Source organism: Glycine max, chromosome 13 (genome assembly GCF_000004515.6).
Source record: "Glycine max cultivar Williams 82 chromosome 13, Glycine_max_v4.0, whole genome shotgun sequence".
Lineage (NCBI taxonomy): Eukaryota > Viridiplantae > Streptophyta > Magnoliopsida > Fabales > Fabaceae > Glycine > Glycine max.
In genome coordinates this window covers 24,573,494-24,596,787 of record NC_038249.2, presented here as the reverse complement: position 1 = coordinate 24,596,787, position 23,294 = coordinate 24,573,494, and the positions used below count along the sequence as shown (strand labels likewise).

The following is a 23,294-nucleotide window of genomic DNA, read 5'->3' as shown; positions in this document are numbered from 1 at the left end:
AATTGCCAATGCTATTTTTTTTTTGGTACAATGCTACTAGGTTCTTTTTTTAGTGTGTATTTAGTTAAAACTTTGACATCTACTTTTGACTATTTGATATTGAGAATAATTGATATGACTAATGAGAATGACATTTATTTTTTGGAAAAAATATTATTCATTTATAAATTTTATTTCTCCTCAAGCTACTATGGTCATGGGGGCTTTGATCCACCCATCGCCTCATAGGTCGATTGTGCCATGGTTATTAGGCCCAATTCTCTTACATCCAGTTCATCACTAAACGTCTAAACCCATCCATACCAATTGACACATCCAGTTTCTACGATAAACAATACCAACACTAGGTCAAATGTCAACATGGGCCTACTATTGGCACCCTACATTGCTATTAAACCCCCAACTTGTCATTCTTTTTTTTTTCCTACAAAAACTACTCTCAACTAAATATGTTTAAGTCGATTAGGTGTCCTCATTATTGTTTTTTTTCAAAAATATCTATTTTCGGAAGTGTTAAAATTTTAACACTCAAAAAAGTACTTTTTGGAAGCTAACTTGGGGGGGGGTTGATGTTGAAGTTGCAAAATACCCTAGTGCTTATATGTGTTCTCCTTGTCGAGAAAATTTTACTTTTCAACCAGAGGAGCAACTTCATTGACAGACAAGACATGATTTCAATGATTACTCAACTTAGAAAAGGTTTGTCATCACCATAATTGAAGTGCCAATACATCTACAGGATTAATATTCTTACGATTTCTTCTGGAATCTCATAATTTCTTAGCTTTTACTAAGGGTTTAAATTTTAACACTTACAAAAAAATATTTTCTGAAATGTTAAAATTTTAACACTTCCAGAAAGCAATTTCTGGAATGTATTGGAATTTTATGTTAAAATTTCAGCAAATTCCTAAAAATAATTTCCAAAATATAAAAAACAACATGTTTCTAAAAAAATTGAAGTGTGTAAATAACAATTGCCATCCAAATATCATACTAATTAGGCCTGTCAATAAAGCAGGCCCATTATGACACTGACACACATTAGACGCCCAGTGCCATTGGCAAAGACGCAGCTGCCTCAGCCTGCAGTTATTTTAGCAAAAGACATTTGAAGCGCCGTCGTTTCATCCTTCTTAGTCTCCTTGAAAAGAAAAACCCTAATTACAAGGCACAAAGGAAGTGGAATCAGAGCTGAGAAACCCTAACAATGGGAGGCAAATGTCCGCATAGGAACGTGAAGAAGAGAAGATATTCTCACAAGACAGCGCGGCGTACGAAGTTTGAGTTGAAAGGGGACGACATGGTTTATGCGCAGCTGAACAAACCCGATGAAGAGAGAGCCCCTTTACCCCTCGATGAAGATTTGCCTGGGATGGGCCAGTACTATTGCCTTCACTGCGAGTAATTTCCTTTTCTTCCTCAATTTTTTTGGTGCTTTTTTTTGTCATTATAGAAAAAGTTTGTAAATTTGATGATTCTATAACATGGGGTTGAAAAGTTTGGGGTGTTACTCTGCCATGTCAAGTGTAGGTGATAGGGACAGAAGAGAAAAAAAGGGGTAGAAGGGGAAGAATATAGAAGAAGAGAGAAAACAGATTTTTTAGGGCAGGTTTGATTCACTTTCGAGTTTTTGGTTTTAAAAACTGATTTCATAAACAGTTTTTATTCTGATTATTCCATTGATGAAAAGAGTGGAGTCTCTGTAAGATGACTTCCCTGATATGCTGCACTTTAGGAAATAGGAACCATTACCTTTCAACTAATGTATTTTTGAGTTAGCATCACCAGCATTTCCTACTTGCTGTTTCAATTGGAGTAGTTTTTCATCTCTCTCACAAGCCTTTTGAATCTCATCCCACTTCTCCGTTTTGGAACATGGGAGAAAAATCATTTATTTATTGCTCCTTAATTCTCATTTTGTTTGTTTCATTTTGTTGTTATTGTTAAGAATGCTGAAATATTTGTCTACAGCTGCCTTTTTTGGTTGGGTTTTTGATTTAGTATGAGTTATTGTTTTGATTTGTGCAGTCGGTACTTTTCCAATGTAGCCGTGAGGGATGAGCACTTTAAGACCAAACGACACAAGAAGCGGTATGCTTCTTTTAATTTTGCTTCTGTTTTTTAATCCCCTTTGTTTTGAATCCTATCCTACATTCTCCCCATATTTTGGTGAAGATTGATTATTAGATTTATAGAATTGCTTTTGAGTTTTGAGGCTACTCATGTTTTTAATGTATGAGCTTTCAGATGTGTGAAAACATAAAGCAGTTGGGCACTATGAAAGGAACATATCTTGCTTTTTAGTAGTGATAAAATAATTGAGTGGATTTGAACAGAATACTAGTAAACTCAAGCTTGTTAAGATAAATTATATTGAGCTTGAGATTTAATCAAAATGAAATTTATCCTTCATCTGGGCTCTGTAACAAAAGGGGAATAACCAAGCTGGAAGACCAGTATAGATTATGGATGGGAAGTGGTTAATGAAGTCATGCATGTGATTAGCTCATATTCAGTTCAATGACGTATATAGTCAGAATTTGCTTATATTAAATTAAAAAAGAAAAACCACAATTTCTGAAGTAATTCTCGCTCAATAATAGTGTCTTCATTCAAAATAGGGTGTTTGTGGCATTTCTCTTTATTAGAATCGTTAGACAAAAAATGCATATGAATAATTTAGCAACTTTTCACCCCCTATAATTTGGTGTTGGGTTGTTTAGAAATTGAGTTACGATAAGATTGGAGAGAAAGGTAACGTGTTAGAAGACCAAACCTATAATGCCAACATCGCTCGCACATGGCATCTTTCTATATATTGGAGTGGAATGATTTTGATTCTGATATTACAGTTTCTTTGTGCAGTATAAAACAAATGATGGGTCCTGCACCACATACTCAACTTGATGCCGATGTAGCTGCTGGGATGGGTATGCCAGACAATGGACCAAAGCTAATGTCTATGTAACTTCTTTTTTGGTAGTGGGTGAGACGATAGTCTTAGGAGCTGGTGTTATAAAGATATAGTGTTTGTTATTTTTCTTCTTTTTATGTTACTAGTACTGGTTATTCTATTCCAATATAAGCAATATTATATTTTGAAAGCAAATTCTTTGTTTAATTCCTCTATTTTGTTTAAGATGGAATCTTGCAATGCAACATTTTAGTGCTTGAATTGGATCTATAGCTGATTCTAATAATCAGTCATATGAATAAGTGGCGTTTGGATATATTAAGTAAAAAGTGATTTTAAGATGATAAAAATAAATAAAGAGAAGATAGAAAATATTTGTATTGACTAGTTTTGTATTTAAATCAATTGTTACACAAAATTAAGGAATAAAAGTTTATCTAGAAAATAGTCAGTTAACTTTTGATCAATAATCTTCAAAATTGTGTATTATCATTAAAAAAATATATAAAAAAGTAATTCTTTTAATCAGATATTAAACATATTTAACAAACGTTATCAATTAAATTCTAATCTCCCAACTGTTGTAAGAATGCTGTCCTAAACATGCTAGTGAATGGGGGATTTGTAAATATCAAGAAAACCTGAACCATTTGTGCAGCACTAAATGATCGGATGCTATAAAAATGAGCATATATGCTCAATCAATCTACCACAACCCAGACTTTATCCTTGCAATTAGACTTGGTAATTTTTTCACAAAGTTCATAGCTATAGTTCATTATAAAAGAGTAAATAATGTATATATTGAAATGTAATCATATCACTTCCCTGGACTGTAATTTTTTTATTAAGTAATGGATTAACATATAAGCATATTTTAACTTTCTTATTTAATGATATCAGCTCTCAAATATCCTTCATTTAATTAGAATTTTATTTTTAATAACCTTAACTTTTTTTTGTCCTATCTAATTAAATGTAGAGAATACTTTAAAAAATGAATTATTTTTTATTGAGACTATCAAAATTAAAGTGTTAACTAATTTTTTTAATGGATATGAATTAATTTTTTTTCTTATATTTCATCTGGAAGGAATATCTTAAAATTCATACTATGATTTATAATTAGTTTGACATTGTAAATTTGTTTATATCGACAATGCATAGTAACTAACTAAAAAAAATAGATTATGATATTTTAGAGTTTAATCATGTAGTATCAGTATAAATTTTCTTTATATTATTATCTCAATATAACTTTTAAGTTAATTATTACAAAAGTCAATAAACATGATCATTTATAATTAAATTAGTATAAAAACATTATATTGTGCATTTAATTATTAGCTCCAACAACTTTTATTATAATCTCCATATAAACATTAAAAGAATTGACTAGTATAGCTTTTATTATAATGTGCATTTAATTATTAGCTCCAACAACTTTTATTATAACCATGATAACCTTAATGATACATGTACATAGCATCTTTATTTGGATTTAATAATTATATACATTATTTGACATCTTATTTCATTTAAAATTTTGACTATTAGTTTTTCAATACTTATAACTTTATTTTACTTATTCAATTATTCATTGCCAAACAAAACAGTACATATTGGGTTAGGAAATTACTATATTTTTTAAGAGTTGTGATACGCATACAACACTCATTTGCATCTCGCTGACATCAATTATTATCTTCCATAATTCTGGTATATACTTGGGTAAGTTGTATAACTATCATTTCTCATTCTTAATAGTAAATATTTGGTATGCTGAACAAAAACCAAAAATATTTTGGTAAGTTCAAGAAATTGCTGTGCTTGTAATTAAGGCTCAGTAAAATGTCAATCAATAATGTTCAAGGGCTATAATCATTACAACACATACGTAGGGTTTGAGGGAGATATTTTCAAATGGCAATTTAGTAACCAAGTAGGGTTTTATATCCCTGGCTGAGTTGCTCATTAAACTATTTTCAAACTTTGTAGATTACAAATTATGGGCATCAAATTAAATCATGTCCTCTAATTGGATTTGGGCCAGAACACTTCGTCAAGCTTCAGTGGAGAAAAAACGAGTAACATGTTCATCCACTAGTCATTCATTCTATATACTGAATCTCCCTGCAATCAGTCGAACTGCTATTGTGCCAATCTAGCCATAGCACCCATATCAAGCAAAGTCAGTCAACCTTGCCCGAAATTTCCTGTGGATAAATCATATACAAATTTTATATGGTTTTGTGGACATGGATTTATACGGACTACATCTTCAATTCCTGACTGATTAGGCCGTGGCCATCATTGGGTTATATTTTATCCTTTTCCTTTTGTAAGAGAAGGGGAAATATCCTCCTATGCCATAGCTTTTTCATTCCAAAATTTCAGCATTCCGTGCCAACTTGCCAAGGTTTTTTTTTACCGGATATTATGCTGTTCAACCGAGAAATGATCACTCAAAGGAACAAGCCATAAAACCATAATAGAGGAACTAAAAGTAAAAGGAAATGACAGGGGAGGCAAAATAAAAAAGACAAACCAGTTAATACAGCGAGTAATTAAGAGCAACGTGAACACTCTAGTATCTACAACCTCCGGTGGTCAGTGTAAGCAGCAATCAAGAAGATACAGAAACAGCATCATCAGAGTCCACCTTCAACTGAAATGTGGAAACAAATAGACTCGTATGAGCATTTGTGCTAAGCAACCAAAAATAAAATAAAACATAAGAGGAAGACAATATGCCTACCATCTTCAGATGATTCTGTAAAGAACCATGTAACATTTTTTTGAGCTTGTCACAGTGATCTACCATGTGGCCCATTCTGATTAATTCCTCAAGTTGGTATAGTAGCCGCTCAATAGTTGTGTATGGGAACCAAACAGCTAATGGTCTTTTCCTTCTAATTATATCTGCTGGTCTCTGCAAAACAATATTAGCAACACTATTAAATACATAACGGACAAGTATCACTGCTGCTGCATAACACACCATATAAATTTGCCTGTTGCCACAATACTCTGTCATAAATATCAATATAACAGGAGAAGAAATTGCAACCCATTTTAATAGGAAGCTATCACCATGAGAAGAGAAACTCAGCACTCCATAGAGAAGAACAGAGCCTGTACCACCTAATGACAAAGAAGAAAAACTGGGACAACTGCTCCCAAACCTGTGACATCTTTGGTTGCACCTCTCGGTCGGGCAATGACCAGAAAGACTGCCCAAGGCACTCATCACTCTCACTCTTAGCCTCACATAGGAGGGATATATATTCTGCAACACACCTGTTGCAAGCTGATGGCACCCTTGGTCGTACATAGGATAAGACAGGGAAGAATAGCTTGGATTTCGACATTGATAGACACAAACTTGACAATGGTCAGAAAATGCATGAGGGTAGAACAACTAGACTCGTCCTTCCTGAAACAACCTTTCCTCGTGTCCCATTAACACAAAATAGGACCCAAAAACGTTCCTCATGAATCAACCCTTTAACAAACCAGAAACTTTAACAAGCTAAGCCACATCAAATTTTCAGCACTACAGTCACTCAGACCACAAACTCCAACCAAAATTTTCAGCACCTACAGTAACCTCTTAACATATCCTAATGAACTGTTTCTAATTATCCATTAAGTAGCATTTAAACTGAAACATTCTTCAGTCTATACCGTTAAGTCCATTAACAAGAACAATTTTCCAGTATAAAGGTAACAAATATCAAACATGGGAGTTACAAAACTGTAAAATAAATTTCAATTTCCATTACAAAACAAAAACATTCTGAGTAATATTACAAAGTGACAGACAGACAACTCAAGTTATGTTGAAAAGTCTGGTGATAAAACTAATTGTCTAGATATCATATACCATCTTACACACAAAACATCAAATTGATCATTAGTAAGAGTAAAAATCATTTACCATTGAAGCAAATGAGTCTATGCACTCGAGCAAAAGATAAGTAGCTTCTGCATATCGATCATAGCTAACATAAAGCTGAAATAAAGATGCAGGATTTGATTCCCTGCCAGTCATCCCCCACGACCTTTCTTTTTGACCCTCCTGTCACAAGCCACACAAACAATATTAGTAACTGTACAAGATCCTACATTATAGAAGCCAAGGCTGGCTGCATGATTTTGTAGCAGATGCAACTAGTCTGGCATTTATATAGTTTCATGGGAAATTGGAAATTTTAGCTAGATTTGAAAATAGAAATCATATAATGTTTTATAGAAATGCTACAAAAGACAGAATTTTAAAATAAGCAGCCATTCTCTTGGATCAATGAACCCCAATTAGAGACTACAGTTTTCAGTGGAGAAAATTACCTTGAACAATTGTACAAGCCAAAGAGGTAATTCAATCTTAGGATCTGAGCGTAGAAGAGTTTCGGCAACAATAATCGGTAATCTACCATGAAGTTCCTTATACTTTTCCTGCAATTTAGGATCAATTTTAAAGAAAGGGTGAACCAGGGACTCAAAAATGCAAATAGCTAAACGTTGACTTAAACAACCACACACAACAAAATAGCAGGATTTTACCCCAATTAAGAAAAACTGTAAAGAGACTTGTACAAGACTAAAAATGTCTTCTAAATTTTAACAAGGGAAAATTTTCATCTGTAACCATCTACACAGCTGAATGAACACTGATTCCAATATGACAAGTTTTTAGGGGTTTAAATTCCTCCCACACCCTTTAAATGTAGGGGTAAAAAGTAGTAGAATCTCAAGACCTGACTCCAACTAAAGAGACAAGACATCCATTATATTATAGGTCCAGATACAAATCAAAAGAAAGTCAAAGAAAATGACACCATCCTAGCTCCTACCAAATTACTAATGATTATAAAAATAAAAAATCTTCTTCCTTGATAAGTTTCTTTCTCAATAATAATAACAATATTAATGCTTACTGAAAAAAATTAGCATTCTTCTCAACTTGATACATCAAATCACATAATCTACACTTGCATGAAGGTTTCCCCTCTTCATTCCCAAACCATCACACAACATATACAATAAATGACCAAATGTTTAGGGGGGAATACCCTTTATTCATTGAATATGACATTAAAAAACCAGTTATGAATAGGTGAAGCATAAAAATGTAAAATCATCTAATGGTAGCATAAGATACAAACAAGGTAAAGCTTGAGTGTTGCCCAACGACTGTTTCTGTCAGTTTGTGGAGTCGAGGAAACTGTAACAGGTGAACCATGGACGACCATCTCATGCTTTGATGAGTTCAATAAATGACTGTGTTCCCTGAAATAAAAAAAACATACATTACACAATTCAAACTGACAGGAACAGTGTAGAGAAAAAAAACTGAAAATAAGGTACATGCCAAATTACTAAATAAACAATAATGAAAGCACAACTTTTAAAGCCATCTGAATGACCGGTAAAGTCAGGTATCCTATTTCAACAATTTACAATTAAAAAAAGTTCTTAAAAAGAATGGTAAGGAATAGGTCAACATACTCAACCCAAGTTGATTCCACTTTGTCAAGACAGCATTTCAATGAGATAGCAGACAACACTCTTTCCAGTTCCCTAAAAAGAAAGAACAAGTAGTATCTATAATCATAACAATACACATACATGTGTCGGTGCATGTGGGTGTGAGTGCACACAACTTAAGTTCAGGATGTACACCTCTTCAGTCCAGAACCCTTGAAAAATCTGAAAAGGATTGTAAAAGCCATATCATATAAACTGTTTTGGACAAGAAGATCAGCCAAGTCTGATAGAGCTCCGTGTTTTCCTTTAAAAAAAAGTTAAAATTCTATCAAATGAAAAATACTAAGTACATTGAAACTTGATATCATCAGTCACGTGGAAGCAGCAGCCATACGCTTCACAGGCAATTGAAAAGAAAAGACACTTACCAGAAAATGTCCACTTGATATTTACCAGTGACAGCATATACTCTGCTGAAGTTAGCACAAACTCATTCTCAAGTTTTTCAATATCAATAGAGGACTGCCAACCTTGAGGCTCAGCATCATTATCAGCTGCTGCTGTAAAGTTGAAGATAATGTGTCACCGCCACTCAAAAAAACAAATTAGCACAATATTTTTAATGATAAAAGAAATTCATCAAGACAGAGGAGGGTAAGATCCTCCTAAAAAATAAAAAAACAAAAAGTGAACAAAGAAAACATTAATGAAACAAAGTTACCCAATGCCTCAACATATCTGAAGAGTCCCTTTTAAGAAAACTCTATTAGCACAATTGTGAAACAGAATATCCAATATACAGAAATATTATAAATAATTTTTTTTTATGCCCCAGCATATTTCATTCCATTAAAAAATTGGAGAAGTAAAAATGTTGATATAACATCATAAATCCGTAATGAAATGATAACTTCACAACTACTGGCATGGCTTTTAGTTGTTGAAATTACTTACAATGTTCATCTGGGGTTCTTTTAGCTTTCTTACTTGGATAATGTTCATTCACAATAGAACTTCCCTCAGCTAATGAATCAATCCAGGCATATGCAGGATGAACAAGATGCAGTGCATTGACTGCAGCAGAGAGTGCATTCAGCCTCTCTTGCAACATCAAGGAACTGCCTACACAATCTTTCAAAGCTGCTTCAGTTCTCAAACGAGCGGAATACATGTACATGTAGCTTGCTGCTTGTCGCCAATTATGCCGGTGCAATTGAAATGCATAAAGCAACTTATACAAGTTTGGCTTCACAGAAATATCTGATCGATCAGCCTACATATTACGAACGTAGAAATTATGCACATAGAAGAAAACTTCAAAATTAACAGCACTCAATTTGTTCAGTTAGGGCATACCTTCCACACAAGCTCTTGCTCCACTTTCTCCACTAAACCAATAAGGGGAAGTTTATCGCTGCAAAGAATCTGTAAAGAATAAAAAATTAAAGATGAGGAGGGAAGGGTACTAATTAAAATAAGTGGATGGAAATTTTACCAAAAAAATGTGAAGGAAAAGTATAAAAAATCTGGAGGAAATCATGTTACGTGAGGAATAACATCACACTATTTTTAACTAGGAAAGTATAGGAATCATAACAGATACAGTACAGTAATTGGGAATATATCAAAAATATCATTAGCATAAAATGGCAACCTATATGCAGAGACTTACATACATTTACAAATTACATCTCTGCAAAATGATGTAGGAGTTAAATACCCACTTTAATCATCACTAATTCTTGTCATTACTTTAATCTAATTCTAGTCATCACTAATTAACGCTCTTGCAATCAATCTTTGAAGACAGTAGCATGAAGGTATTATTGCAAAATGGATAGTTTGATATCTATTCATTCTATTTTAAACATCAAGCTAAAGAAATAATTAAGTAGAGATCAATCAACCAAGAAAAGTCAGAAGGGTTTATCATAGTAGGTCCAACCTTTATAGCTCCTTGTTCATAAAGAACAATTATGAAACGTCTCAAGCAGATGTATTTGCTCTCCTCATCTGGATTTGAAATTATTGCACAATATGCATCATAAAATCGACCAAGGTCTAACGCAAATATGAAAACATTTGCCCATAGTCGTCCTTTGATGGTTGTCACTGATTCATTAACTGAGTTGTTTGTGCACTTGTCATCTTTCATATATAGAGCCTCATCAACTTGCTCAAGTGCAGCAAGAGCAAACTGGCAAGCACCTTCACTAATGCTATAACGTTCAAATAACTGCATTGCCCATTGATAGTATTGAAGCTTCCATGCAGCAATTGATGTACAACCACCTGCATAAAAACCATAAAAAGTAATAACCAATCAAAACTTAAGATTATCCATTTGCTTAAAATAATTAGAATTCAGCTACAGCAATACTCACTAAAGCCAAGATATGGAATTCCTAAGTCATCAGATAAACTCTGCAGAGCCTCAGATGCACCATTTCCAGATGAAGACCTGAATTAAACACCAACAGTGATGGGTCATACTTCTAGGCAACCAAAAGCAAATATGCATAGAGCTTAAAACAAATGTAGTATAAAAATTTGAAAGCCAACATATACACACATATATATATGCATAAATACAGATATAGACACAAAAACACATGAAAACTGTTGTGTATGAGATTTCTAAGTTGACAATTGATTCTGATCTCCCAAACACAAAAACACATGTTGTGTTTAGGCATAGGATTGATGGGATTGGACAATACTTATTTTTAAAAATTAAAACCCAAAAGAGGGGGGAGAGGCTAAGACCTCACCCAAATTTTAAGACCCTTAGAAAGCCTTAGTTCATCTTCTGCCATTTTGACTAGCTGGAGGCCTGGAGCACACTCAAGCCTGTCACCCTAATCTCTCCAATCCACTCTCTTTATCTGCTTGGTGGATTTGAACAGTTAGATGTTGGTTGCTAGCTTGCTTCAATCAGTTATTGCATTATATGCTTGGTTGCTTGGAGCTATTTTGACATTAGCTGGCTAGTGGATGGTGGTTCAATCTACTTCTGGGTGGCAGGCTATGATGCATTGATACAATACACATTCTTAAAGTATATATAGGACAATACATGCAAGAAACATATCTACATATGGTAAAAATTCATTAAAAAAATAATAAATATCACTCTAATTTTGCAAATCCAAATTACGAACATAATTCTCGGACCTGATTAAAACAAAATAAAAAATATAAATCATTTGTCATAAATCACTGCAAAATGCTTATTGACCACAAACAGGAATAATATCAATCTCATTCCCTTCATGAGCATTCATCTATAAAGAGGACAATTTTATTTTTGGTTCATTCAGAGACAATGCTTCTATGTTTCTATCTTGTACATTCTACTATATCTCATATCTGGCTATATTAGATTTTTGTTACTTTTAGTAAAGGCTTGCTGCCTTGGATACTTCATAGATACTGTCTCCAGATTCTAATACAAGGAAAAAAAACTAATTGAATTTCAAACTAATTAAGGCCGTGTTTGGGGTGGTTTTTAGGTTTGAATTTCAAAATTTTTAAAAATAACAACTAGTTTTTAGTTTTATTTTCAAAAAAATTTAAAACCAGGTTTTAAAATGATTAATTTCAAAATAAACTCATTTTGAAAGTTTCATATTATATTAAAATTAGTTTAAGAGTGTTTTTGAGCGGGGGTGACGACAATGATAATGGTGGTGGTGTCAGTAGCAACGGCTGTAGAGATATCAGTGGTGATTGCACTGCCAGTGGCGGTAGCGGTGGTGGTAGCAATGCAAATGGTGGTGGTAGTAGCGGTGATAGTAATAGTGGTGGTGGCAATGGCATTGCTGGTGGCAATGGTGGTGGTGGTAGCGGTGGTAGAAATGTCAGTGGCGATGGTGGCAGCTAGTGGTGGCGATGACAAAGTTGGTATTGGTGGTAGCGGTAGTGACGGCAGTGACAGTGGCTGTGGTGGTGGCATTAGTGGTGGTGGCATTGGCGGTGGCGATGATAGTGACATTGATGGTAGTGATGGTGGTGGTAGTGGTAGCAGCAAAAAGTACAATTGCCAAATGTGAGAAATGTGTGTTTTTTTAAAACTAAGTATTTTGTTTTGAAAATGAGTGTAAAAGTATTTTGGAAATGATTTAAAAACCACTTCAGCTCTATTTTTGTCAAACGTGTTTTGTTTTGAAAATTATGTTTAAAAACCAAAAACTCGCAACCACCCCAAACAGACCCTAAGAAAGTTAATATCATTTTCATTTAGCTTTACTAATCTCATTTAAAAAATAAACTTTTTTCCTAAACTTCCTTTCATTCAAACTTTAAATTAAGAATAAAAAAGGGGTCAATGAAAATAGAATCTCAATTAAATGAAGGGTATTTTGGGAATGGTATCACTAAAAAGGGTGAAATTGCTTAAGATTAGCATATATTTTAGACCACCACATATGGTGTTTTTGCTTATATTTGAGTTCGGAGGGAGTATGTATCAATGAGGAGTATAGGTATTGGATATTTGGATCCATATCTGATATGGATGCGTGGCACCCTGGCAGATGGTTCATGTCAGCTGGGTTATGTATGGTTCTGGTTACCTATTCCCCTCCTACAGCCTCAACTTACTGTTTTGTGTGGGTTCAGCATGGACTATTCTGTTTTGCAACATTGTAAATGTCTTCAAGTGTGCTAATGTACGTGCAGCTGTTGCAGTTGGTAACTCAGGCTCTAGTACACTTGTGACATGTGAGTTGTGTGCAAGTGCATGTCCTCCTTATGCATATTCAATTAAGTTTAATTAAATTTTAGCCGTGATTCTATGGTTATTATTCTTAAATATGCTATTTTATATGCATGTGTTTAAATATAATTTTGTACTTTAGGCAAGATTATATGATCTGTGGAATGATCACACAATTTACAGACACAGCCTTCTCCAATCTAGATAGGACCTTGATTTCGAGTAATTTGAGTAAAATGGCTTCCATTTAGACCTTTTTATTCTCAATTACACTCAAGTTAAAAAACTCAATAAAGTGGAAATTAAACAATACAACTTAACTCATTAATCAACTTACAGGATGAAAATGTAAAATTTGTATCACATGATGCAAATAATAAAAAGAGAAATATTTCAAAGGAGTTGTCATACCTAAAAAAGCAGCGAATGGCCTCAGAAACTTTTTTATCCTTCTGGGTTGCATGTAATCCACATTGCACCTGTGCAAGTAAGCAACATCCTAGAAGATGATGGCGTATGCACCATCCACCATCATCATCTTGAATACTTTGGGATGTCTTCTCTTTTAGTAAATGTGCTTCCGCAATCATAAGCAATTGCTTTTGAAATGTTTGGAAATTGAAATACAAGATATTTTCAGTAAAGATAACTACAGAGAGAGAGGGAGAGAAGAGATCAATATCCCATTCAGGAAAAAAAAAAAAGGACAAGTAAATAACCTCAGCAGCACCATACTGGCCATGCTTGAAAAGTATAAATGCAAGATCAATAGAACGGCTCAAGAAAGTAGAAGATCCTCCAGCCTGGCCCCAAATAATCCAACTGATGAAGTCTCTTGTCTTATTAATAAAACTCTGCACATTTGAAAAATGTTCTGAAGAAACGTGGCTATGATCTATGGATGAACTTCCAACGTTGAGCAAGAATATAAAAGCCAATGTAAAGTCACATCTGCCAAGCTTCTCATTCCATAATTGTTTCCCCATGTTGTTATCTGTATCGTGCACAAATAGGTTAAAACAATATCAGCAGTATGGCTTATATGCATTCAATTCAGTAAGCCACAAATGCAAATGTTGAAAAGAAAAAAGTGATTTTATTGCATGACAGAAAATGAACAGAACAAGGAAAAAGATCTCCCCTCCAAAGGTTTTCCTTTACAACCAAGCCACTACACTGTTTACCCTTTGCTGACAAAGCTGAATCCCACTCCCTACTCACCTCCTCTATTTAAGCTATACCCGTCTTTTCATCCTCTCTAACTAGTAACTATCTGCTAATATTTGGGAATATCTAGCAGCCAGCAGATGTAATCTTTAGCCATTGAGCATAAGCTGTAATGTGCTGAATAATTTTACAGTTTACAATCTTAAATATATAAATGCAACACACATCTGATTCATTTTAACCATATTTCCAGCTAAGATATCAAGAAAAAAAAAACTTGGGTACAATGAAAGCATTTTATTGGAGAGCTTATTAAAACGAATTTTCAATCTCTATCCACCCCTTCATTATAAAATATAAATCTACATAGACATTCTTGGGTGAGATGAATTTTAGGACCTACTGTCTTTCTCAATAAGCCCCATGTGGCTTCTACTACATTATGCATTTCACATTTTATTTCTATCTTTTATTTCTTTCATATACTATTGCTTAAATTTAGTCAATCCAAATTTTAGATTTTGACATCAAATTAAAAGACATTGAGAAGGTATCTCTTGATTCAAACAATTTACATCCAAATTTTCATCTTTATTTTTAAAAAACTTATCTCATTAATTTGTTATTTGTTTCTTCATATTTGAGAAAGGGAATAATCATGTGAGCCTCTATCCCCTTACAATGATAAGTCCATGTCAACCTAAGTAAATTATCATCTGCACAGTGATACAAAATATATTAAAACATCATAAACCTACCTATTTGTAATGATGAAAGTTTAGAATTGAAGTCTTCAGTTACAGCCGGTGCAGACGGTGTGATGGTAAAGAAGATGATGATTAGCCATTCAAAAATAATTTCTTGAAGCATCGGAACTAACTCAAGCTGTACTTTGTTTATATCATCATGTGACAAGTGGACCTGCATGAAAAAAATTTCACAGCATCTGTGTCATACATTCGAGATACTAATCTTATTATACAAAAGGTAATAACATTTTTCTAGCAAATACAACCGCTTATATGCTTTGAGAACTTGATCTACAGGAAAGGTCAACATGGTACCGAATCATGCCTGACCAAGTACTTGTAGAATACAATCCTTGAACTTAATCATGACACTTCATAAAATAGATAATGTGAATGATCTTAGCCATGCACAAACTAAAAAATTGCCATCAACATGGGCTATAAGAAAACACAGTGCAAAGGCAGCAAAGGAAAAAAAAAAAAAATCAAACTGAGGACCGTGATTGTATTCAATTACTTTAGTAAATCAATTTGCCGGCAGCTCAAGAATTGACAAAACACCAATCCAACTTCAAGTACACCAAGCATTTACTATTGAATAAACTTTTGCATTTTCAGAACAAATGCAAACATACAAGAGAGAATTTGTAATTTATCTGATTTAGTTCACCAATAATTTCAATTAAATGATGCTTACAATAAGAAGACCATTACACTTATGTCCATAAACATGAATATAATACAATTATAAACTCACCTGACCACTGATGTCCACCAAATAGCTTAAAAATAGAAGAAAGTCCCAGGCAGATTCAAACATCACCTTTGCAATCTGATAAGTAGTATGTACTATAACAGAAGAATTTATGTTTGATGACACTTCAGTATTAAAATTTTGTATTACTTTCTGTGGAACCAAAAATTTCAGGAAACCCTCAATTACTTTTAAAATCCTGCCCCATTCAGAAGCCTTTTTGTGCAAGCCTTGAAGCGATAAAAACATATCAACAGAAAGTTTCCTCAAACTTTTATGATCAGCTAGCTCCTTCTCCAGAACAACTATATGATTCCCAGAAGTAGAAGTTTGAAGCACTGGACCAGACATACAATATCCAGTTTCCAGAATCTTAACAATATAGCAAACAATATCTTCAGAAGAGATCAATGATGTAGTTAAAAGAGATTCATAAAATATAGAAGAAGCAGTTTTGCCCAACTGTTGGCTGAAACTTATAACACATCTGAGCAATTCGATTAGAATTTCACACTCCAGATCATCGTCAAATATATCCACAAGGCCTGTGAGCTCACTAACTTCGTCTGAAGAGCCTACAGCATATGAAGAAAAGTCCATATTAAGGAAAGTATAGGGGGAAAAAAACACTGGTTATAATGAGCATGTTAATTAAAACCATTTAAGAAAAAGCCAGCAATATTTTAATGATAATAATATAAGAATTCATCGAGATAAAAGAGATAGAGATATCCATAATTAATTATTACCCTCCACAATCCGTTCAATATCTTCCAAAGACCGAAAAAGTGAAATGGATTTTTTTCTGATTAAACCAACGGCATCAGAAGAGGAATCAACAAGCAAACCATATAACGCATTGTTCTTGCACCAATTATGGAAATACCGGGTGAAAAAACATTTCCAGCAGTGCAATAAAGACACTTTTTCAGATCCAACCTACCACATTATCAATCTCATCAGTTTACCACAATTTACCCTTCCCTAAATTGAAGTGCGAAAAATTAAGGAGATATGAGATAGATTTAATATATATGACAATGATAACCTCATGTTCTATGAGTGAAAGTATCTCCTTTTTTAGCCCATCAGTGGTTAATGTTTGCAACTCAGATTCACCCAAATGCCTGCTATACTCAACTAGAGTAGCATACAAAGTAGCATTATGATGAACCCCAGGAAGAAGCAGCCTTCTTAAGAAAATAGAAGATACAAAAGGCAAAATATCATCCTGCAGAAAAGAAATAACTGAGAGTCATACTCTTGTTGATGAATTTCTTCTTTCATTAATAAAAATAATCATTAAGTCGTTTATTGAAACATATAAGAACTCCCAGCTCAGTAACAATTTACACGCTACTTGATACAAAAGCTTTTTAGTCCAGCAGTGGTAGTTCAAAACTTCAAATATTTTATCTTCCATTTTTTCCAAACCTTTAGAAGCAGTGAAGGGTAAGTTGCTTCCGGCAACCATTTACAGATATTGACAAACCCTTTTCAGTGTAAATGTTGCACAAGCTATGGAACTAATTGATACATGTAGATATCCTAAACCATGAAAACTAAGAGTATGCAATTATAATTTCTTTATAACCATATTAACATACTCCCAGAGAGTTTGTATACAAACTACCACCTTGTTCTTGGAGTGGGAGTAAACATCTTTATGTAAAATCATCATTAGCAATAAGCAAACTCAGTACAACGTATTTGAGTGTATACACGAATGCAGTGCAACCAATGTTTATAGATGCATTCAATGAACTCTGAAATACACCTCTTGTCCACTAATAGCAAAGGAATAAAAAGCCTCCAAGACCTTTCAAGATGAAAATTATAAATGGCCTAATACCTTCGAAGATGAAAATATTGAATGTGTGATCTGCAAAATTTCATCAGCAAGATGCTCTGAACTTTGAAATAGTTGATCAGCAACAAATTCTTCCTGTAAAGCATGAGAAAATGCTTCTACCCTGACAAAGCACAAGATAACAATTAAGCAAGAACAATCACCGGATGTCTGGATTTGCTTATAGTACGTTAGGAGTTAGGACCTTTAATCTTCATTTGTCTAGTAAACTTTCTTTTTCATATTTCAATAGAGTTAGGAACCTTTGACACCAGTGTAAAATGAAATTAATATTTAGACCATTGAATAACTTTTCATGCAATCAATTTTTTCCTAGTGTCACAATTGACTGGATTAAAAGCTCCCATCATTGTATATTTGTAACTTGTAAGTGAGTTTCATATTAGCCCAAAATTTATACATACTGCATTGAATGAAATATAATTTATGCAAAACATTTTTTCAAACATAAGAAGTTAGCAACTATTTGATTATAATATCTAAATTTTCAGAAATTTAACTTAAAAAAGTAATGATGGCTACCTGTAGATCAATTGGAGATGAAAACCATTTTTGAAAGCTAAGTATATGGTGTGAGTATAAAATTTTACAACAGCACCAACACAGACCCTCGCCCTGCCTGCCCATGGAATTATGGATGACTAGTTCTATCACTATCAATTGTATTGGCAAAGGTTTATGTTATAGAATTTAATGGGAAAGAGAAACAGAAAGATAGAGAAAGAAAGAGGGAAAGAGAGAAGAAACAGAATTGAGAGGATACAAGGAAAGAGAAGAGAAACAGAGACATCAAGGAAATGTGCACTGCACTCTGTGATTGTCATTCAGTCTGTCTAAAATACAACAGATTTGCCTTATTTATAGACAGCTACCTAACAGCCATAAAATAACAGTAGCTTCTTAAAACTAACTAACTAACATCTTTTTCTTTTTATATTTACTTAACAGTTTACCTATATAAGAGTTCTAATTTCTAAACAACTGGCTTCTTTCGAATTGAGTGGTAGAACGCTAAAACCATTGGAGATATAATTTTAAGGTTTTTTATACTACAACTACTTTGGAAAGTTGATCTAATGAATAGCCTGGTATTAAAGAACTGAAAATGTTGCATACTCGTCAATATTTGTAGACAACGTGTGTGAGACTAATTCATCATCCTTCAGTATCCATATCTTATCCAATGTTAATTTAACATCAAGGCATCGTCCCTGGACCAAATAAAAGCAGTCTCACATCTGGAGCAAGGGGGAAAAATCACATCCAATTCAAGCTGAATGAAAAAACCAACAGATTACCTCCTCCAGGGGAATGTTTTGCACTGAAGGCTCCATAGAAAAAACAATTCTGTCCCCAAAATTAAATAGGACGCTATATAAAGAGATCATCTCCAAGCTTTCATCCTTCACAATTAAGCCTAAAAACTCAGTTACAAAAAGAAAGCAATACAAATATAACAAGCCAAAGTGTAACATCAATTTTTACATCAACTAAACAGCCAATCATTAGCTGGCAATTAGCATATAAAAGGATAAAGGCATAAACAGGTATGCATACACAATGAATATGGAATTTTAATATCATTAAAGGAGAGGACTAGGGATATTTATCACCCTCTATCATATACATTGAAATTATATTGCAAAAAAAAAACACAAGGGGGAAAACTGTTGGCTAATTTGATATTTCATATTAATTCTATTCTATATCATCAAATTTTAAACTGTTATGAGAAATATAATTAAAACAGGAAATGTTGAATCCATGTATGCCTTTTTTAATTTTTTAAACCCTAAAGTAAGATAGATGTCCTCTTTTAAAATTTTTAATGAAACACAGTCTACATGACATTCCTGCAATCATCAAACTTCAGAAACTATAGAGTTTCTTCAAGTGTACATGTAATCTAAACAGAAGATGAGCTAAACATAATCAACATTGTATACTTGCATTAAAAAATGAGTAAGAAATCAGAATGTCTTGCATACCAATGTGTCTCTGTACAAAACTGCCAAAGGAATTACACTAGAATCTGGGTAAGGTTGACCCACCCATAACCTTACAAAGGTAGCACCTGAAGAACGAAGAGTGAAGTGTGAGAGTAGATCTGTCTTTGTGAGTACAACTAAAGAACTGGGAGGACATAATCTATATCAATAAGCAAAGAAAAGGAGTGATCAAATGCAATTCACTTTCAATTGTATTTGATAAGGCAGCTGATGACAGATAATGTTTAACATCCTGATGGACTCAACAAAATTACAGACAAACTAGGTAGTTTTATTTAGGCTTAAATATGTTTGGTCCTTCCATATAGAGTTTTTCATTTTAATCCCAGCAAACGTTGTCACCTGTTTTGGTGCCCGACATGCTAGGAAGCCCAAATACATAGTATGAATCGACACAGATACGGGGGATATGGAAAAAAATTTAAAATCAAGTACAACACAACCAAGATACTCTAACAAATATGTGTGTAAAATATTATAAATGCACAACATTTATAAAGAGACATCCACATTACTAATTGCTAATTATTACATAAACATATCAATAGTCAATAAAAGATAATCACAATTTAATTGTGATCATTACAAGTAAGCATAGTTGCGTATATTCTCCCCCACTCTTTATAATTTTTTTTTTACTATGAACATGTCATAAAATATAGAATTTCCTGCCCAAGTTAGAATATCACAAAAACATACTTTTTAACAATAAATATAACATATTTCAAACAGTAAGTATGAAATCATATCACGAGTTTCGTAGCAGTGCCTTAGCCGTATTGGAGTCATATCGGACAATTTACTTTTAAAAAAAACCATGGATACATTTGGATATGAATCGGAATGTATCGCTGTCAGATACGTGTCAGACACAGATACTTTTGCATTTTTTCACTATTTAGAAAAAACATGCTTTATGACCCTATAAATATAGCGAGTTCGTGTTTAGTCCTCATAAAATATGTCAATTTTTGTTTTTAGTTCCTATAAGTATAATGATTTTTTATTTTAGATGGTGTGACCTAACTACTGCATAATCTAGTTTCAACCTGCCATTGTAATGAGGAGTAAGACAGGTGATGACAAACATTGTTGGTATTAAAAGGTAAAAAAAATACAAGGACAACAAAAACCTCTATATTCACAGCAACTTAAAACATATTTAAGCCTTTTATTTATATATTTTCTGGATTAGACCAGAAAATGGATACAACAGAGATCAAATAGCAAAGGAAGAACACAGGACAAAGTCCCTCAGAGAGCAACTTTCTCAAACTCAATAATCTTCTAACTAACACATCCCATTCCCCTAAACTTCTGACACATCATACATATAACCTACTCTAAATGCATAACTAACTCCCAGAATCTCTTCTTTCTTCTGATATAACCTTTGCAAGGTTTTGGGTATTCAACCCGCACAGGCCCAGTCCCATAATGTAGGACTAACCTAGTAGCACATTGCCAATCCCCAGAAATAAGATATACAAATAAAAAAAAGAGTGGGCTTTGGTTGCTATAATCCTTTATAGTTCATTTCATGTGACTACTTCCATTTCTTTCAGATACACACAACAGAAACCTTTTACATTCATCAAAGTTGCAAACATGAATACATGATTACAAGAAACCCATTCAACTCCTAGACACTAAAATAAAAGGTCTCCCAAAACACTGGAATAACATCAAAGTCAGCCAGTGCTTGGCGCTGAACACCCCAAAATTATCTGCTAAAAGCCAATAACTTAATACATTGCAGATTTGCAGTGCATACAATTTCCCTAAAATTCATAAACCTTCAAGTCAAATCATGGAATCCTGAAACCTCCATGTAAAATCCACAGTCAAGTTTCCTTATTTATCCCATTCATATAAACAAGAACACTGCAGAAATCAAAATTAACAGTCCTTTTCAATGTTTATGGTGGCCTGCATAGTAATGGAGCAAGCATAACAAAAATATAAAAGAATATAGAAATCCACTGACAAGTTTCCTTATTTATCACAATTCATATAAACATGAATATTGCAAAAATAAAGATGAACAGTCCTCTTTAATGTTTGTGAAGGCCAGCGTGGTAAAGGACAAATATAAAAGAATGTAGGATGGAAACAAATCTGAGAGGTAGACAATACCTGCCATTGCCATAGTCCCCATGTTATTACTAAAAACCCTGCTATGAGATGCAAGATCCCAAATTCGTAACGTCCCATCCAAATGAAGCACAAACACAAACTTTTTCTCATGTAACTCCAAAATCGCCAACTCTTGTACAGTACCCACCATTTTCCCCCTATAGTTCAATGGATGTATCATAATTCATATCAGACAGAGGTTTAATCCAAGAAAGAGACAATAAATTCAAAAATTCAACAAGATATCAAAACATGGTTATTGGGTATTAGAATTTAAAAGGAAAATACCGTGATATTAAACCCCACAAGCGACTGATTCCAGCATCATCTCTCAGCTCATGCATGAAACCTGCAATTAAAACCAAATTCATAACAAACCATTGAAAAGTCATAAAATAGATATCAACAAAATTTCAAACAAGAAGGAAGAAATCCAACAGAATCAAAAGACGAACTTGTGTTGCTATACAGCTTAAGCCATCCCTGTTTTGAGTATTTTCTAATCCAGCGTCCAAAAAACCAACAAAACCAGCCTACATCAATCTAGGGGTGCAATTTGAATGCAGTCTTAAGTTCCAATTGGACATACAAATAATACAACTACAAATTACAAATTACCAGGAGCACTAGAGTCGAGTACACCAAGCTGGAAACAGAAAACAGAACCATCACTTGTGCCAACAACAAGACCCCCGACGGTTGCTGTCACGGCAGTTATCGTGGCAGCATGATTGGGAATGTAACCACGCACATTAACCTCCAAAAGCTCATCCACGGGGAAAACAGAAACGGACGCATACACAGAAACATTTCGAATTTTCAATAGGTAAGCCACGCCAGACACAGTCAACACGTAAAGCAAGTAAGGAACTCTAGAAGCACCAGAAATCTGCATCAACGAAAACCACAACCAAATGATTGCGAATGCGGAAAAAAAAAAGTAATCAACTGTGGTGAAGAAGAAAGTAACCTCGTTTTTGCAGATGAAAGCGAAGGGGCAAAGCGCATCAGGGAAAGTGAATCTGAGTCCTACGCGCGGAAACTCTTTGGAAGCGGCGAGTTCGAGCAACTCGAGAGAGTGAGGCTGAGCCTTGTGAATTCTCCTGCAGTTAGCAAAACGGTGAGTTTTTGGAACGCGAAAATTGAAATTAGAGAGGAGAGGAGAGAGATGAATTGAACCAGATAAGATAAGTAGGAGGATCTCCGATGACGAAGCAGGAGGCGCGGTCGTCGGTGGTGAGAGGGGCGGCGCCGCCGTCGTCAACGGCGGCAATGTTGGAGGAAGACGGAACGGAGAGATCGATCCAGCGAACAGCGTCGCTTCCGACTATTGGAACTTCCTTACTGGCCAAGGTCGAACCGGTTCCCATTTTCTTCCAACGGAATCGCTGCAGCGAAGAAGCAAAACCCTAGTAGTGTAAGTGAAGCAGAGTTCGGGGTTTTGAGACTTGGCGCTAAAAAGAAGTGAAAATAAGAATTAGTTGA

General features: G+C 34.1%; 2 protein-coding genes across 2 annotated transcripts; one reads left to right on the top strand and one right to left on the bottom strand.

Annotated features, from left to right (window-relative positions):
- Window positions 1-1,175: 1,175 nt before the first annotated feature.
- LOC100499707 (uncharacterized) lies at window positions 1,176-3,109 on the top strand. The gene is given in 3 exon segments (NM_001251749.2): window positions 1,176-1,404; window positions 2,032-2,094; window positions 2,869-3,109. Coding segments are annotated over 3 exon segments (360 nt in total). The 5' UTR covers window positions 1,176-1,210; the 3' UTR covers window positions 2,972-3,109.
- A 1,644-nt stretch (window positions 3,110-4,753) lies between these two features.
- LOC100807578 (nuclear pore complex protein NUP160) lies at window positions 4,754-23,294 on the bottom strand. The gene is made up of 28 exons (XM_006594089.4): window positions 22,989-23,294; window positions 22,780-22,912; window positions 22,428-22,698; window positions 22,098-22,158; window positions 21,810-21,967; window positions 19,653-19,738; window positions 18,963-19,067; window positions 18,781-18,875; window positions 17,647-17,767; window positions 16,843-17,025; window positions 16,544-16,733; window positions 15,798-16,369; window positions 15,050-15,212; window positions 13,844-14,118; window positions 13,536-13,723; window positions 10,792-10,868; window positions 10,353-10,699; window positions 9,764-9,832; window positions 9,362-9,680; window positions 8,836-8,967; window positions 8,603-8,711; window positions 8,429-8,500; window positions 8,086-8,209; window positions 7,268-7,375; window positions 6,858-6,998; window positions 5,676-5,849; window positions 5,466-5,585; window positions 4,754-5,359 (listed from the first exon to the last, which is right to left on the bottom strand). The coding sequence occupies exons 1-27, from the start codon at window positions 23,177-23,179 to the stop codon at window positions 5,544-5,546; spliced, it is 4,506 nt and encodes a 1,501-aa protein (XP_006594152.1). The 5' UTR covers window positions 23,180-23,294; the 3' UTR covers window positions 4,754-5,359; window positions 5,466-5,543.

Excerpts from the sequence above, each read along its gene's own strand:
- LOC100807578 (XM_006594089.4), bottom strand. The coding sequence starts at position 23,179 with ATGGGAACCGGTTCGACCTTGGCCAGTAAGGAAGTTCCAATAGTCGGA. Across the intron at positions 14,119-15,049 it reads ACTTTCATCATTACAAATAG|ATAACAACATGGGGAAACAA; the intron begins GTAGGTTTATGA and ends TGCACGATACAG. Across the intron at positions 7,376-8,085 it reads CAACACTCAAGCTTTACCTT|GAAAAGTATAAGGAACTTCA; the intron begins GTTTGTATCTTA and ends CCTAAATTGCAG.